Source organism: Symphalangus syndactylus, chromosome 11, assembly GCF_028878055.3.
Source record: "Symphalangus syndactylus isolate Jambi chromosome 11, NHGRI_mSymSyn1-v2.1_pri, whole genome shotgun sequence".
Taxonomy (NCBI): domain Eukaryota; kingdom Metazoa; phylum Chordata; class Mammalia; order Primates; family Hylobatidae; genus Symphalangus; species Symphalangus syndactylus.
The window spans coordinates 23,763,687-23,782,435 of NC_072433.2; the positions used below are offsets into that span (position 1 = coordinate 23,763,687).

Consider the following 18,749-nt stretch of genomic DNA (forward strand, 5'->3'; position numbering starts at 1 on the left):
AATTAGCTGGGCATGGTGGTGCATGCCTATAATCCCAGGTACTTGGGAGGCTGAAGCAGGAGAATCGCTTGAACCCGGGAGGCAGAGGTTGCAGTCAGCCAAGACTATGCCATTGCACTCCAGCCTGGCAAAAAATTTGCCTGACAGCAAAATTCTGTCTCAAAAAAAAAAAAAGTGTTGGGGCTAAATGCAGCAAGTCCAAGTTTATAAGGTCACATCCTTTTCTTTAAATTTGTCATTTGTTTGCTAGACATGACTAGCACCTTCTTTCAAAAAGCTCCTACACACTATAGAGGCAGAAACTTCCAATAATGTGCTCATTCTTTTAAAGGCTCACACTCAAAGTAGGAAGCAAGAAGGGTTCACAGCTAAGGGTCTTCTCTCTGAGATAATAGACAATGAGACAGAAGGGAAACACACTAGTCCCCAAGTCTCCCTTTTTCACCATCTCTTCACTTCTTTGATGATCACTTACGTTCACAAGGACCCCAAGGGTGCACTGCAATATCCTCTAACTCAAAAAAGGATCAAATAAGGTTTCAAAGAACTGTGGTTCTTTGGAAGTGATAAGCTATATGCAGAGAATTTTCCATATATGTGATTGCATATGTATATATGTATACTAGAATTTCATAGGAAAACACCTTAGTCATCATTTAGCCTCATCTTCCTAATGCAGAAATTCTTTTTGTTGTATCCCTAACAAGTGGCTATCCAGATTCTTCCTGAACATTTCTTACAGGGAGCTCACTACAGAATCATCCCATGGTTGAACAGATGTACTTGCCAGAAAGTCGGTGGGGGGTTGTTTTGTTTTGAGACACAGTCTCGCTCTGTCACCCAAGCTGGAGTGGGATGGCACCATCTTGGCTCACTGCAACCTCTGCCTCCCGGGTTCAAGCAATTCTCATACCTCAGTCTCCCAAGTAGCTAGGATTACAGGTGTGTGCCACCACACCCAGCTAATTTTTGTATTTTTAGTAGAAATGGGGTTTCACCATGTTGGCCAGGCTGGTCTCGAACTCCTGGCCTCGAGTGATATGCCCACTTCAACCTCCCAAAGTGCTGGGATTACGGGCATGAGCCAGGGCACCCGGCCTAGAAAGTTGTTTGTTTGTTTTTCTTCATGTGAGGCTGATTCTATTACCTGGTCCGAGTCTCCCCATCTCTATCTCCAAAGCAATTCAAAGTATCTAGGCCAGATACCTAGATACTTTGCCTCTAATTCCAGCACTTTGGGAGCCTGAAGCAGGAGGCTTGCTTGAGCCCAGGAGTTCCAGACCAGCCTAGGCAACCTAGCAAGGACTCATCTCTACAAATAATTTAAAAGAGTAGCTGGGCATGGTGGTGCCCACCTGTGGTCCCAGCTACTCAGGAGGCTGAGGGAGAACCACTGGAGCTGAGAAGGTGGAGTCTGAAGTGAGCCATGACTGCACCACTGCAACCCAGCCTAGGTGACAGGGTGAGACCCATCAATCAATCAACAAATCAATGGCCACTGTTTCATCTTAGTATTCTCTTTTCTAGTAAAGAGGCCTACCATTTCTTCAGTGTTTCTAGGCGACCCCCCTGTCCTGATCATCTGGCTGCCCTCTTCTAGATATCGTCTACTGCCTCTTCTAGATAATCATATCAGGAACTGAACATAATAAATCAGATACCATGAGGCCAGCAGAGTCAGATTACCAACTTAAATACCAGGTAACATTTCCAGAACACCAGCATGTGCAGGAAAGGTACAAAGCACTTTGGATTTTCTCCTTTAGGCCTCACACGCAACCCCACAAGTTAGTTACAATTGATATCCCCACTTATCACTTAAGGAAACTATGGCTCAAAGAGGCTACAACACCTCTCAAGGTCATATAGCACCTAATTCACACCCTGCTGTCTGCCTCCAGAGCCTAAACCACTTGTCACTACGCTCCACTTCTCCCTCTCTGCACATCCTCTAATTCAACTGAAGATTATAATGACTCATAGCAACCATGTAAAAATTGGCACACATGGGACTGGTGGTCAGCTGAAAGTCAAATTTCTTCATATGATGTGATGGATGCCAAGCTAGATCTTAAGAAACAGGTAAGAGCCTGATGTTAGAAATTGGCTACGATTTATTTACTTGTTTTCTCTGAAGTATATAAAATATTGCCTGGCACACAGGCTAAATTAGTTGTTTGATAAGTGACTAAATCTTGTGCAATTAATGTTTCCCTAACAGAAATGCAAGGCTTGATATTTATATTCCTATTATATCTCAGGCAAGCCAATAAAACACAACAGAGGGCAATTCACTTTATGCACATCTATACATTTTACTCAATTTTTAAAAAAATACTATGACTTTTTTCAGAGCTAGATGAATTTATTCTAAAATTTATTAGGAAAACTAAATACACAAGAATAGCCATGAACATTCTAAAGAAGAAGAATGGTGTGTGTGTGTGTGTGTGTGTGTGTATGTATAGGAGGGGAGTTTGTAAAAGAGTGGTGTGTGTGTGTAGGGGGAGTTTCTAAAGTATTAAAACATACTACAAAGCTACAGCAATTAAAACAATGTGGTACTGATATATGAATAGGCAAGTGTCAATTAATAAGAAAGTTCAGAAATAGGCTTAAATAATTAAATAATTCACTGAAGGCTGCAAAATAGTAATATTCTAATTCTACCATACCTTCTTCATTTATTAGCTACAATACTTCTATAAAGAGAAACCTCCCCTTATCAACTATTTGGCTACCTGGAGGTTCAGTTTGTAAAGAAAAGGCAGGAGAAATACTCGCTTCTTTCCCTTTGTTTACCAGTTTTCAGAATGAGTTGATTTCCTTGCATCCTCTAAAAATGAACAATGAGGTTTCATTTTGTTTAAGAATCTTTATGAGGCACTGGATTCAAATATGTTTTAAAATATTTCAATCCATTGTTTTTTGTTTTTAAGATAGGGTCTTGCTGTGTCACCCAGGCTGGAGTGCAGTGGCACAATTATGGCTCACGGCAGCCTTGACCTCCCAGGCTCAAGCAATCCCCTTGCCTCAGCCTCTCAAGCAGCTGGGACTACAGGCTCACGCTACCATGCCTGGCTAATTTTTATTTTTATTTTTTTGTAGAGATAGGGTCTCACTATGTTGCCCAGGCTGGTCTCAAACTCCTGAGCTCAAGTGATCCTCCCACCTCAGCCTCCCGAAGTGCTGGCATCACAGGCATGAGCCACCGCACCCAGCCTAATATTCTTTTTGATCCTAAAATTGTCCCCATCCTCGGCTGGACTTAGTGGGGAAAGGGGAGGTGAACAAGCTCTTCAAGTTAGCTTCACATACCATGGGAACATTCTAAGATAATTACTAAATGAAAAAGTGCAGAACAATGTATAATTGTGCTATCATTTGTGAGTTTGTGTGCATACACATGTGTGTGTGTTTTCAAGGAATATATATACATACACTTGTATATTCCAAGAATATCTTTGAAAGAACCGCAAGAAACACAACAGTGGGCCTTGGGGGAGGAAACTGAAGGTGAGCAGAATAGGAAAAGGACATTCTTTATACTGTTTAAGCTTTTATTTTTTAAAGTTTTAGTAACATATATGTACTACTATTAAAAATAATTATTATGAAATAGCTGACCACGAAAAGAACAAAAGCAGAGCCCCCATGACATGCCAGGGGAGAAGACCCTCCAATCAACACTACTTGGATCTGACTGTTCATGCAGCTGCAAATCTAGTTAGAAAGAAGTTTCCTTCCAGGGCTGTACATGTCCACAGGCCTAACCAAGAGCCTCTGAGTCAACCTGGTTCACCCATAGCAGCTCCTCTGTTTAACAGTTTGTGCGGGGTGGGGTGCGGGGAGGGAAAGCATCAGAAGGAATGACTAACCAATGCTGGGCTTAATACCTAGGTGATGGGTTGATCTGTGCAGTAAACCACCATGGCGCATGTTTAACCGATGTAACAAACCTACACATCCTGTACACGTACCCTGGAACTTAAAGTCGAAAAAAAAAATGTTTGTGCTATACCTTGAGTTCAGATTTGGAAACAGAAAAATATGAAGGCTAGATATCCTAGCATGGACAAGCCTTCTGTACCCATGAATACTCACGAGTACCCCTCTTCTGCTCTCAAAAAGTATGAGTGAGTGAGAGTGTGCACATTCTTAGAACATGGAAGCTTGAAAGAACCTCATGAGTCAATCCACCCCAACACAATTCATAGTCAGCAGAAATTACGTTCTAACAATACATCACTGGCCCACAGTCACCCTGGTCAACCAGGGACAGGGCACCATACTCACGTCTAATGAGGCTTCAAATAGAAAAACCAGATTGTCAAAGACAAGGAATTACAAGTCCATCATGCCTTACAGAATTGCTGTATTAATTTTTTTTTTTTTTTTTGAGATGGAGTCTCACCCTGCCACCCAAACTGGAGTGCAGTGACATGATCTCGGCTCACTGCAAACTCCACCTCCTGGGTTCAAGCAATCCTCCTGCTTCAGCCTCCCAAGTAGCTGGGATTACAAGCATGTGCCACCACGCCTGGCTAATTTTTGTATTTTTAGTAGAGATGGGGTTTTACTATGTTGGCCAGGCTGGTCTTGAACTCCTGACCTCAAGTGATCTGCCTGCCTCAGCCTCCCAGAGTTCTGGGAGTACAGGCGTGAGCCACCGCACCCAGTCTGCTGTATTAACTTTTAACTCTATTCGATATAGCCAATGTTCTCTAACTTTTAATCCTAATTATTTGATGTACACCCGTATCTCCCCAAAAGGACTGCACCCATCTTGAGAGCAAGGGCAGATTTGTTTCCCGCATTTTTCACTACTTCCACTCTCTGGCCCTTGTGTTCTTGCTGCATCTCTTTGCCCACATCAGCCTTCTTCCCTGGACGCCCTCCCCACCCCTGCAGCCCAGGGAAAGCACTCCACACTGTGAAGCCCACAGTACCCGTGGTCTCAGCTACTCAGCCGCACAGCCCCTGTGACATGCGCTGTTTTGACTTTGCTGACGTGTGGTTTCAACTTCTTTTCTGGAACAAGATCATAGGGCAGAGGCCTTATCTTATATGCTTTACATTGTCTGTAGTGCTTAACATTTGATAAATATTTGTTCAAGAAATACTTATTCAATAAGCCCAATAATCTAGCAAAAGAAAGATATTTGATTGAATAGGAGAGTTTTAAAGGGAAAAGAAAAGAAATAAAAAAAAATAAAAACTAAAAAATAAAAGAAAGATATTTGAAATAAAACCACCTGACATTTGTATAACAACATCATTTACAAAACAGGTTCTTTAGGCTGGGCGCAGTGGTTCACACTTATAATCCCAGCACTTTGGGAGGCTGAGGCAGGCGAATCACCTGAGGTCAGGAGTTCAAGACCAGTATGGTCAACATAGTGAAACCCCGTCTCTACTAAAAATACAAAACTTAGGCTGGGTGCGGTGGCTCATACCTGTAATCCCAGTACTTTCAGAGGCCAAAGCAGGTGGATCATTTGAAGCCAGGAGTTCGAAACCAGCTTGGTCAACATGGCAAAACCCCATCTCTACAAAAATTAGGCTGGGCGCAGTGGCTCACCCCTATAATCCCAGCACTTTGGGAGGCCAAGGGAGGTGGATCACTTGAGGTCAGGAGTTCAAGACCAGCCTGGCCAACATGGCAAAACTCTGTCTCTACTAAAAATAGAAAAAATTAGCTGGGTGTGGTGGCGTATGCCTGTAGTTCCAGCTATTCGGGAGGCTAAGACAGGAGAATCGCTTGAGCCCAGGAAGGGGAGGTTGCAGTGAGCTGAGAGCATGCCATTGCACTCCAGCCTGGGCGACAGAGCAAGACTCCGTCTCAAATAAAAAAAAAAAAAAAAAAAAAATTTAAAACCACAGGTTCTTTTTATTTTGGAATAATTTTGGATATTATTTTCAGAAAATCTGAAAAGATAGTATGGTCTTCACCCAGTTTCCCTTAATAATACTATCTTATATAATCATGGCACATTTGCCAATGCTAAAATAATAATTAGTATACTACTATTAACTAAATTCCAGACTTTATTTGGATTTCACCAACTTTTGCACTGATGTTTTATTTCTGTTCCAAGATCCAACCCAGGATCCTGCATTGCCTTTAGGAAGTTTACTTTTATTAGCTCATTGATCCTCCCAACACCCTTATGAGGAAGATATTATTATTCCCATTTCACTGCAGACAAAACTGAGGCTCACAGAGGGACCACTCAGAGAGGTGTTGTGCAGTCAGCAAGTAGCAGAACCAGTACTCAAACCAGAACACCATGAAGTAAAAACAGTGGGCGTGGGGAGCGAAGATAGCTTTGATGTTTCCCAAATGGGAGGGAATGTAGGGTACCAAGGACCAGGAAAGTGGGGGTACCAAATGGTAAGCAGTAAGATGGCAGTTGCATGGCCTCTGCTTTCTGTAACCTTGGGTATTTCACAAGGTTCCCTCTGTGATGTTGGTGAAACATTCTAACTTTATGAATCACATATTCATTCAGGACTGAGACACACTCTAGTCACAGTTAGCCAAAAAAAAGATCAGGAATTGGAAATTCTTTTGCTTAATCCTAGAGACACTGCCAGCCCACTGTGTGTTCCAAGATGCTTAGGTGCGTGTGGTGTATCACAGGCTCGTGGTGGACACTCAGGACTTTTCGGCCCTGCACTCAGGCACATAGAAAGCCAGCACCAGTAACAACAGAAGCTCTTTCTACTGAAGATCAGCTCATAACATGTGGGCCACAGTAAAGCAGTTGGTGTCTTTCACCCGTGAAACACAAGCAACTGCACTGCCAAGGCAGCTGATCAGTCAGCTCTTCACGAGAGCAACCAAAACTGGACGAAGATTTCATAATTAGCACGGCATGGGATGAGTGAAGCTCATATAAAAAAAAAAAAAAAACAGTTATATTACGTGGGGAAAAAAGGAGCAAAACTTAAAATTGGACAAAGCCATACTGTGTTACCTGATTGATGGGAAGGTAAAATCCTTCCCCGGTTTATATACAGATGAACACGGTTCCTACTTGTATCCTACTGGACTTCAAAGAATTCAAAGTCTGAAATTTGTTATGAAAATGTATGAACAATCAAAGAATATCATGGAGAAAAAAAGGCAAAACTAGCTCTTCCAGACATTAAAGAAAATACGATAACACATCAGTAATAAAAATCATATGGGACTTACTCAAAACAAGAAACAAATTCTCACTGTATATAAGAATGTTAAAAGTGATCAACACTAAAAAAAAAACACAGTAAAAAATGACACTGTTTACTTAATGTCTTTGTGATAATAGGATTCCAGCATAGAAAATAATTTAGACCCAGTCCTCATTTTATATACGTACATGTCTATATAATATATATTATGTATAAATACATATTTATAGTTATATATTATAGTGACACATATATCACTATAAATTCCAGTGGGATATTTATTTTGATAACATAACATCATGAAGAAAGCAAGCGAAAACAGAAAAAAGTATTTATCTCTGCAGATCCAATGTGGCCATAAAGAAAAAAAAAAAGTATCTCATTTTACAGACAAGAACTTTTACATTAGTGACACAAAAACTGAAATTATACACATTTTTTAAATGCACAGGCCTAATTATTTTTAAAATTCTTAAATCCTTTTCTGCAATACTCACAGAAGTAAGATAAAATGCAAAACAGTGATATGGGAAAACTTATAAATATAACAGATAAAATTTGCAGCTACACATGTCATGCCCATGCTAATGGGCATGACAAAATACAGAATTACCACAGTAATTCCACTCCTAGGTATACAACCAAAAGAACTGAAAGCTTGGGCTCAGATACTTGTACAGCCAAGTTCTCAGCTGCGTTATTCCAATAGCCAAAAGGTGGAGACAACCCAAATGTTCATCTACAGATGAATGGAGAAACAAAATGTGGTATGCATATACAATGGAATATTATTCAGCCTTACAAAGGAAGGAAATTCTGATACACGCTACAGCATGGATGAATCCTGAAAACGCCCCGCTAGGTGAAATAAGCCAGACACAAAAGGACACGTTAGTCCACTTATATGAGGTATCTAGAATGAGAAAATGAAGAAACAGGAGAATAGGGGTCACCATGGGCTGCGGGCGGGGGGCGGGCAGGTTGGGGGGAAATGTTATTGTTTAATGGATACAGAGAATCCATTTGGGATGATGAAAAAGTTCTGGAAATGGACACTGGTGGTGATAGTTACCCAACATTGTGATTGCACTTAATGCCACTGAATTACACACCTAAAAATGGTTTAAATGGTAAATTTCATGTGATGTGTTTTTTACTACAATTTTTAAAAATTGTACCTAGAATATATTAAGAGCTTATATAAGCCTCTAAAATAAACTTCTAAATCTCTGAAGGACAAATGATCAAATACTACGAAAAGAGACACAAGAAAAAAGAAATAGTTAAGCAACTAGTAAATGAGGAAATGCAACGAGGTTAAACTTTTCAACCAATGAGGTGGCACTTAATATTATTAGCAAAACATTATAAACCAATATTTACAAGGTTGCAGAAAAAATAAAACTCATATACCACTTTATGAACATTTTATACTACTTTGGATATATGATCGATCCTCTTAGAAAGACAGTCTGCTAATATACACTAGAGCTCATTTTTAAAATTCACATCCATTGTCTTAAGAATTTCACTCAAGAAGAAACAAAGCTATATGAAGGTATTTACAGCAGAATTTTGTAACAGGGAAATACACAAGAATTAAGGAATGGTTAGATGAATTACGGAATATTAACTGCAAAATAGTATAAGGTCACTTTTAAAAAGCAAAGAAGAAGAGCACATAGATACATGAAACCACGTATAAAAATAGGCTGGGCGCAGCGGCTCACGTCTGCAATCCCAACGCTTTGGAAGGCCGAGACAAGAGGATCGATTCAAGCCAGGAGTTTGAGACCGGCCTGGGCAACAAAGTGAGACCCCCCATTCTATAAGAAAATTTTAAAAAAGAAAAATGAAGTGAAAAATAAATATATATATTCATGCTGCATAATTAAAATTCCATGAAATTATTCATAAAGATAAAAGCTCTGTGCCAGCACCCTGCCAAACACTCTGCATGTTTTGTACACAGGCATACCTTGTTTTGTTGAGTTGCATTATGTGATTTTTTACAAACTGAAGGCTTGTGGCAACCTGACATCCAGCAAGTCTATTTCTCAACATCATTTTTCCAACAGCATGAACTCACTTCATGTCTCTGTGTCACATTTTGGTAATTCTCAGAATATGTCAAATTTTTCCAACTTAAAATTTTTCGTTATTGTTATTTATATCCATCATGGAGATCTGTGACCAGTGATCTTTCATATATTAATATTGCCATTGTTTTGCAGTGCCACAAACCCCATCCATATAAAATAGCAAATTTGGGCTGGGCGTGGTGGCTCACACCTGTAATCCCCATACTTTGGGATGCTGAAGCGGATGGATCACCTGAGGTCAGGAGTTCGAGATCAGCCTGGCCAACATGGTAAAACCCCAGCTCTACTAAAAATACAAAAATTAGCTGGGCACAGTGGCACGTACCTATAATCCCAGCTACTGGGGGTGCTAAGGCAGGAGAATCGCTTGAACCCGGGAGGCGGAGGTTGCAGTGAGCCGAGATCATGCCATTGCACTCTAGCCTGAGCAACAGCATGAGACTCCGTCTCAATCAATCAATCAATCAATCAATAGCTAGCAAATTTAATAATAAATATCGTGTGTGTTCTGACTTCACTTGGACTTTTCTGTTGTGTTTGAGGCATCTTTCCTTAAACCTCATGAACCAATCTTTGCTATCTTCCAATTTTTCTTCTGCAACTTCCTCACCTCTCTCAGCATTCATAGAATTGAAGAGAGTTAGGGTCTTGCTCCGGATTAGGCTTTGGCTTGAGACAATGTCGAGGCTGGTTTGATCTTCTTTTCAGACTACTCAAACTTCCTCCCTATCGCTTTTCTTGGTAAGGCTGTTTTAATAATAAATATTGTGTGGCTCCACCGACTGGCTGTTCTCTCTCTCTCTCTCTCTCTCTCTCTCGCTCTCTCCTTACACTCTACAATGGCCTCCAAGTGTTCAAGTGAAAGGAAGAGTCACATGTCTCTCACTTTAAATCAAAGACTAGAAATTATTAAGTTTAGTGATAAGGAAGGTGGGTTGAAAGCCAAGACAGGCCAAAGCTGGGGCTCTTGTGCCAGTTAGCCAAGCTGTGAATGCAAAGGAGAAGTTCTTGAAGGAAATTAAAAGTGCTACTCTGATGAACACTTGAGTGATAAGAAAGTAAAACAGCCTTACCAAGAAAAGCGATAGGAAGGAAGTTTCAGCAGTCTGAAAAGAAGATCAAACCAGCCTCGACATTCTCTCAAGCCAAAGCCTAATCCGGAGCAAGACCCTAACTCTCTTCAATTCTATGAATGCTGAGAGAGGTGAGGAAGTTGCAGAAGAAAAGTTGGAAGATAGCAAAGATTAGTTCATGAGGTTTAAGGAAAGATGCTTCAAACACAACATAAAAGTCCAAGTGAAGAAAATGCTGATGAAGAAGCTGCTGCAAGTTATCCAGAAGATCTAGCTAAGATCATTGACGGGGTTTGCTACAGTAAACAACAGCTTTTCAATGTTGACGAAAGAGCCTTCTATTGCAAGAAGATGCCATCTTGGGCATTCTTAGATAAAGAGAAGTTAATGCCTTCAAAGCTTCAAAGGACAGGCTGTCTCTCTTCTTAGCAGCTAATGTTGCTGGTGATTTTAAGTTGAAGCCAATGTTCACTTAACATTCTGAAAATCCTAGGGCCCTTATAAATTATGCTAAATCTACTCTGCTTGTGTTTTATAAATGAAGCAACAAAGCCTGGATCACAGCACATCTGTCTGCAGCATGGTTTACTGAATATTTTAAGCCCACTGTTGAGACCTACTACTCAGGAAAAAAGATTCCTTTCAACATATTACTGCTCATGGATAATGCACCTGATTACCCAAGAGCTCTGATGGAGATTTACAACGAGATTAATGTTGTTTTCATGCCCGCTAACACAACATCTGTTCTGTAGCCCAGGGATAAAGGAGTCATCTTGCCTTTCGAGTCTTATTATTTAAGAAATACATTTTATGGCTGGGCACAGTGGCTCACATCTATAATCTCAGCACTTTGGGAGGCCGAGGTAAGTGGATCACTTGAGGTCAGGAGTTTGAGACCAGCCTGCCCAACATGATGACACCCTGTCTCTACTAAAATACAAAAATTAGCCGGATGTGGTGGCAGATGCCTATAATCCCAGCTACTTTGGAGGCTGAGGCACAAGAACCACTTGAATCCGGGAGGTGTAGGTTATAGTGAGCCAAGATCATGCCACGGCATTCCAGCCTAGGCAACAGAGTGAGACTCCATCTCAAAAACAAAAAATGAAAAAAAAATGCCCAAAAAAAACCAAATACATTTTATAAGGCTATAACTGCCTTAGATCATGATTCCTCTGATGGATGTGGCCAAAACCCATTACAAACCTTCTAAAGGCTTAGGCCTACAATCCCAGCACTTTGGGAGGCCAAGGCGGGCAGATCACCTGAGGTCAGGAGGTCAAGACCAGCCTGGCTCACATGATGAAACCCCATCTCTACTGAAAATACAAAAATTAGCTGGGTGTGGTGGTGCATGCCTATAACCCCAGCTACTCCTGGGACTGAGGTAGGAGAATCGCTTTAACCCAGGAGGCGGAGGTTGCAGCAGTGAGCTGAGATCATGCCACTGCATGCCAGCCTGGGCAACAAGAGCAAAACTCCACCTCAAAAAAATAAAAACATTAAAAAAAATTAAAACTAAAAAGGACTCACCATTCTAGATGCCATTAAGAACATTTGTGATTCATGGGAGGAGGTCAACATATCAACACAACAGGAGTTTGGAAGAAGCTCAAACCCTGATGGATGGCTTTGAGGGGTTTAAGATTTCAGTGGAGGAAGGAAATGCAGGTGTGGTGGAAATAGCAAGAGAGCTAGAATAAGAAGTAGGCCTGAAGACGTGACTAAACTGCTTCAATCTCATTAGAAGACTGGAATGGATTAGGAGTTGTGTCTTATGGATGAGCAAAGAAAGCAGTTTCTTTAGATGGAATCTACTTCTAGTGAAAACGCTGTGAACACTGTTGAAATGACAACAAGGATTTAGAATATTCCATATACTTAGTTGATAAAGCAGTGGCAAAGTTTGAGAGAATTGACTCCAAATTTGAAAGATTTTCTACTGTTGCTAAAATGCTATCAAACAGCATCGCATGCTACAGAGACATCTTTAATGAAAGGGAGAGTCAGCTGATGCGGCAAACTTCATGCTGTCTTATTAGAAATTGCCACAGGCACCCTGACCTTCAACAACCACCACCCTGATCAGTCAGCAGCCATCAATGTCAAGGCAAGACCTTCCACCAGTGAAGAGATTTCCACTGGCTAAAGGCTCAGGTAATTGTTAGCATTTTTAGCAATAAAGTATTTTTAAATTAAGGGATATACATTCTTCAGACATAATGCTGTTGTACCCTTTATGGACTAACTTTTATATGCACTGGGAAACCAAAAAATTTATGTGACTTGCTTTTTTGTGATACTCACTTTATTGTGGTAGTATGGAAACAAACCCATAATATCTTGAAGGTGTGCCTGTAATTTATGCCTTATAACAACTTATGAGATATATACTTTTGCTGTAATTTTTTTTTTTTTGAGACAGGGTCTCACTCTGCTGCCCAGGCTGGAGTGTAGTGGTGCCATCTCAGCTCACTGCAACATCTGCCTCCTAGGCTCAAACAATCCTCCTGGCTCAGCCTCCTGAGTAGCAGGGACTACAGATGTGTGTCACCACGCCCAACTTTTGCCCTAATTTCATAAATGAGAAAACTAAGACCTAGCGAGTCATGGGGCCTTAAACACATTAAAGATGAAGAATCGGAATCTGACCACAGCTGATGCAACTTCTGACTGATATGTATGGAAATTACATTTAGGGAAGAAGTAAAATATGTAAATTTGGGGGGTAAAGTCTTCAATAAAGAATTAGCAAGTAAATCATCCCAAACAAGTCTCAATGAAGGGCTATGCCATTAGTCTATTTCTTGATTTCACCACTTCTAAAACTTAGAAATATAATATTTATAGAGACAGGCTGCCAGTCACTCTTGTTTTATAAAAATGGATACTTTATGGTTGTGACAACATAAAAAAACCACCTGGAACCCAGCTCCGGTTTGGCCTCAAATTTCTTTTTCATGCATAACTGCAGTGAGCAGCCAAAAAAGGCTGCTAAATAAATCTCGCAAGTCTGTGGAAACTCCTCCAGGAGGCAGAGCTCCCCCCGACCACCATCTTGGAACTGGTCCTCAGAGTTCTCACAGCAGCAGACTGAAGGATGAAGATGTCCTCATTCACACCCTCAACGCCCCTCTGGTCCTGCGCTGCTGAAGAGGGGAGCTTCTGCCTGCTCCCCACGGCAAAGGTGACATTGTTCTGTACCCTTGGGGCAGACGGTATATAAAGTACAGGCTGCCTGTGAGGTAAAGGTGAACCACTATCACAGCAGAAAGGGGAGAGATGAACATCAAGGCCTCAGCACTGGAGTGGGCAGAAATCCCTAAAATACAACTGCCCTTCAGAGATGGATCTTAGGAACAGGTTTGGGCATTGAGAGACACCACCATGAAACACTTCCAAGGCAGTCCGAGGTTAGAGAAACTTGGCTTTTGAAGACACGGCTGGCACCTGCCTTGTCTGCTAGAACATAATATTCCTAGAGATAAGGACGATAAGTAATAGTACCTAAAAATAAATGTGGGGGAAATGCAGCTCTATTGAAATGTCAAAGAGTGACTCCAGGACCATCACCAAAGAAAGTCAATTCACCAATAGTTTTTATAGGAAAAGTAGAGGTAGCTGCAGGAAACTATGACCTCAATAACACAGGCCCCTGGCAGAACAAAGCCACTAGTAGCTCCACCATGGCACCTGGGAATCAGCTGGTTCCTAAAAGCCAGTCCCCCGTCCCCATTTGTAAACACTGCCCTCCTCTACAAGCCACTGAGTTTTCTAAGAGAAAAATGCTCGCAGAGCTGCCTATGGTTCTCTATACCATGGCTCACGGCCATCACTTTGCTGTCTCCTTCACACAGACAGGAAGGCCAGGCTCAGCTACCACCGCATGTTCCAGCACAAGGATACAGTGGGTGGCACAGGTGCGCCAGGCAGCTGAGACAGCAGCCCTGGGACTCCCCACCTGCAGCTCCTCCTCTTCCCCAAGGCTCAGGGGGGGCTAGTCAGTTCACTCAAGTCCTTCAGGCAGGTCCTAAACTTCAGGGAGGAGGTCAGGCCACTGCACTCACAGTGCGTTTTGTAGGACACAGACCACTCCATCTTGTGGTCCACTGAAGACGACTGGGTACCCAGGCAACAGCAGCAGCCACAGGGACTCTGAAGCCCCCATATGGTGCTGCCACAGAACTGAAGGGTATTGCAAAGGAACCCATATCAATTTCTTCCACTCAGTAAGTTTGTCACAGAGGTCACTTAACAATGCCACAACAACACTTCCGTGAAAAGCCACGCTGCTCTGGGTCTCCTGGTCTTTATGCTACACCTCTGCTGTCACGAGCATTAGAAAACCATCTCAGCATCACTTACCAAATTTCAACGCCTGCATTCCTCTACCTACAATTCATCCAAGCGAAACATCTACGTCCCAGCCCAACTGCCCCAAATGAAGACAAACTACCAAATGACCAGTAGTCTCTAAAGATTTAACAATCTTTGAGAAGTTTAGAGAAATGAATGGGTTTGTTTTTTCTTTTTCCTTTTTGACTCTGTCCTGATGAGACAGAGGGAGAGCAGGACGGAAAATGAGTTGTTTTGAAATAGGTCCTTCCCGTCTCACGGGGAAGCAGAGCCAAGTGTGGGGAAGTTCTGTGCGCACGTGGACGGGACTGTCTCCTCTCAAATGGGGCCCCCGTCGGGATGGCCCCAGCACACCCCCAAGTAGTTACCTGGATTTGCCCCAGTCAGCATCTCAACCCATTCACCGGTGGTGCCATCATCTGACTCAGCTCTTAGCAACAATACTTAGTCCTATATTTCCTTAGTCTGATAATTCCCTTACGTGAAGGAAATCAAAAATATGCTATGTATAAATGAGATATCCTCCCCAGCATGAAATCCAGTGCTGATAAGAAATGAATAGAAAGGCCAGGCACGGTGGCTCACGCCTATAATCCCAGAACTTTGGGAGGCCGAGGTGGGCGATTACAAGGTCAGGAGATCGAGACCATCCTGGCTAACACAGTGAAACCCCGTCTCTACTAAAAATACAAAAAATTAGCCGGGCATGGCGGTGGGTGCCTGTAGTCCCAGCTACTAGGGAGGCTGAGGCAGGAGAATGGCATGAACCTGGGAGGCGGAGCTTGCAGTGAGCTGAGATCACGCCACTGTACTCCAGCCTGGGAGACAGGGTGAGACTCTGTCTCAAAAAAAAAAAAAAAAAAAAAAAAAAAAAAAAAAAAAAAAGAAATGAATAGAAAGACAAGACTTTTTATTTCTGTGCAAATGAGTATTTTAGATATTTTAGAAGAGCGCAGTCATATGGAGAATAACCTTGGCTGTACAGAATATGCCAAAGAGAGAAGAAGATGGGTCAGTACAAAGACTGATGGATTCAAATCCAGTTTAGTCCTAGAGCCTTCTGATGCCCACCCTCTATTCTGACACAGTGGGCAGGATCCCGTGTCCACGTTAGAATGGGTGAGAGCCCACAGCTTCAGTGCAGGCTGGCGTGCGGTGCCATCACTCACCTGTGCCATTGGCCAAGCCACTGTGGCCTGAGTTCTTGACGGGCTGGCGGTGCCGGCTCCGAGCACCAGGGCTTTGCTCGCCGGTTGCTGGGGCTGTTCTGGCTGAAGCACCTGAATGTCTGTGCGTCCTGGGGGTTCAAAGTAGAAAGCAGACAGACATAAGTCACTGTGAAAAGGACAGAAGTGTTTCCTACCTAAGTTCATCATATTCCCTTCTCCTGCCATTTATTGGAAACAAGACCTTTAATAGCCCCTCTAGTTTTGGACTCAACAGAAGCTAGTTCCAAGCAGAGAGACCCAGGGAAGTTTCCTTTTTGGTAAAAGCTCAGAAGGTAACTTTGTGTAAACTTTTCCACTTCAAGTAAACAAATCTAGAGTGAATTGCCCCTACATCTGAAATAATTGGCAAAATATCCTGTGACCATCACATTATTTTTATTGGGCTCAAAAATTATAAATAAACAAGAATCACTGGACAGGCTCAGATGAAATATTTCCCCCATTAGGCAAGAAGAGCTCAAAACTTATCCAAAGCAATTTTCTCTATAGCTAGAAAGATGATTCCCTTGGCAATAAAAGTCAAGGGGCATTAAACAACTTGTAGTCAATGCATATAGAGAGCACCTCACTCAAGGTCCTCTCTCAAGAACTGAGGCCTCCTGAAGGCAGGCCAGCCATGACCAGGACCCACGCTCCCCAAAGCGGTTCTGACACAGATGAGGTCCCCAGGACAGAGCTGCTCACTGATGCTTGGCATTTAAGCTTTGATGGTCACAGCCCTGTGACCACTGTTGTTGTCGTTCACTCGTTAGTTTGTTTAGAGACAGGGTCACACTCTGCTGCCCAGGCTGGAGTGGCACGATCACAGCTCATTGCAGCCTCAAACTCCTGGGCTCAAGTGATCCTCCCACCTCGGCCTCCCCAGTAGCTGGACTATAGGTGCACAGCACCACACCTGGCTCATTTTTTTTTTATTTTTGGGGGGATGGGGTCTTGCTATGTTGCCAAGGCTGCTCTCGAACCCCTGAGCTCAAACGATCCTCCCGCCTCAGCCTCCCAAAGTGCTGGGATTACAAGTATGAGCCACTATGCCTGGCCTAGACATGTTTTATCTAGAAAAGATGACTCAACAATCTATCCAAGTAAATGAGAAGCAATGCAGAAATGGACCCAAATCACAAAGAAAAGTGTGGGATTTAGCAGCAGAAAACCTATCAGGCATCTTCAGAGAACACAAGGCAACAGGCAGCATGTGCTCTCAAGTTCTTTTTGCAGCTTGACTTTGCCCACTCAGTGAAAATGTGTAAGCCTCCCTGTCCTTCGGTTCATCTGCTTCACCAAACGAGGCTCTTTTACTACTTTGTAAGCATCTACTACTTTGCAACTGTGAGATGGTTCAAATACCATCCAGTGAAGAAAAGATCACCCCTCTCAAGGCAGAGAAACAGAGACCCAGAGACAATTCGTACCATGCAACATGGGGCGATAAAACTACTCTCAACAATAAAGGTGGCTGGGCACAGTGGTTCACGCCTGTTATCCTGACACTTTGGGAGGCCAAGGCGGGAGGATCACACTTTAGGAGGCCAAGGCAGGAGTTTGAGACCAGCCTGGGCAACATAATGAGACCCTGCCTCTACAAAAAATAAAATTAGCTGCACTACTGGTGCATGCCTGTAGTCCCAGCTGCTCAGGAGGCTAAAGTAGGAAGATCATTTGAGCCCAGAAGGTAGAGGTTTCAGGGAGCCAAGATCACGTCACTGCACTCCAGCCTGGGTGACAGAGTGAGTGAGAGTGTCTCCAAAAAAAAAAAAAAAAAGCCAATAAATAAATAAAGGTAAATAAAGGTAATAATAATGGCTACAGAAGTATATAATATTCATTGAACTCTAACATTATGTTCCAGGCACTGTGTGTGCTATGCACGTTACATATATTTTCTCGTTTAACATAGGAACCCTAAAGGTAGATTACTATTATTATCCCCACTTTACAGATAAGCAAACGGACACAGAGAAGCTCTACAGAAAGTAAGCCAAATGATGCAAAGATTCATATACAGGCAGTTTAAGGTCAAGAGCCTAGGCTCTCAGGTCAGAAGATGGGACAGGAAGCCTGAACTCAAGCTTAATTCCTCTGGGGCTATTTTTTTGCTGGTCATTTGGACAATGGTGAAATTAAGAGCTATAATAGAAAGTTCCCCACTGGGAGGATCCACCCCCAGCAGAACAACCCTGCTGGGAGTCTTTGGTCCAGTGTGTTGGGGGCGGTCAACAGGAGGCTCCTTGAGGGATATGAACCACCCTACCTTCTCTAAAGTAAGAAACAGAATTTGACAAGATGAACATAAACCAAAATCTTAACGGTCATTATCTTTGGATATTGGGGATACAGAAGCCCTTTTGTGCTCTTCTAGATTTGTCCAGCTTCCTTCACTGAGCTTGTATATTTTTGAGTAAGCAAAGAAACATGAATTTTTGGCTGGGTACAGTGGCTCACACCTGTAATCCTAATGCTTTAGGAGGCTGAGATGGGATGGCACTTGAGCCCAGGAGTTTGAGACCAGCCTGGGCAACACAGGGAGACCCCATCTCTAGCAAAAAATTTTAAAAATTAGCCAGGTGTGGTGGCATGCCCCTGTGGTCCCAGGTACTTGGGAGGCCAAGGCAGGAGGATCGCTTCAGCCTGAGAGCGTGGCAAAAGAGTGAGACCTTGTTTAAAAAAAAAAGTTTAAGTTTTTCTTGCCCCCAATCCCCAACAAAAAAAAAAGGAGAAAAAGGGAGAAACGTAACAAACTCTGGAGTCCCTCATACCTAAACACTGCATGGCAATGGAGACAGGGTACGACTGAGCTGTGGAAATAAAGACTC

The 18,749-nt window shown here is 42.5% G+C and overlaps 1 protein-coding gene across 4 annotated transcripts in view; it reads right to left on the minus strand.

Annotated features, from left to right (window-relative positions):
• WWP2 (WW domain containing E3 ubiquitin protein ligase 2) overlaps positions 1-18,749 on the minus strand; it is a 181,378-nt gene that overhangs the window by 53,966 nt on the left and 108,663 nt on the right. For all 4 annotated transcript variants that reach the window (XM_055297777.2, XM_055297778.2, XM_063611584.1 and 1 more), the window contains one exon: positions 15,880-16,007. In XM_055297777.2, coding sequence (XP_055153752.1) covers positions 15,880-16,007 — 128 coding nt within the window. The remainder of the gene's footprint in view (positions 1-15,879; positions 16,008-18,749) is intronic.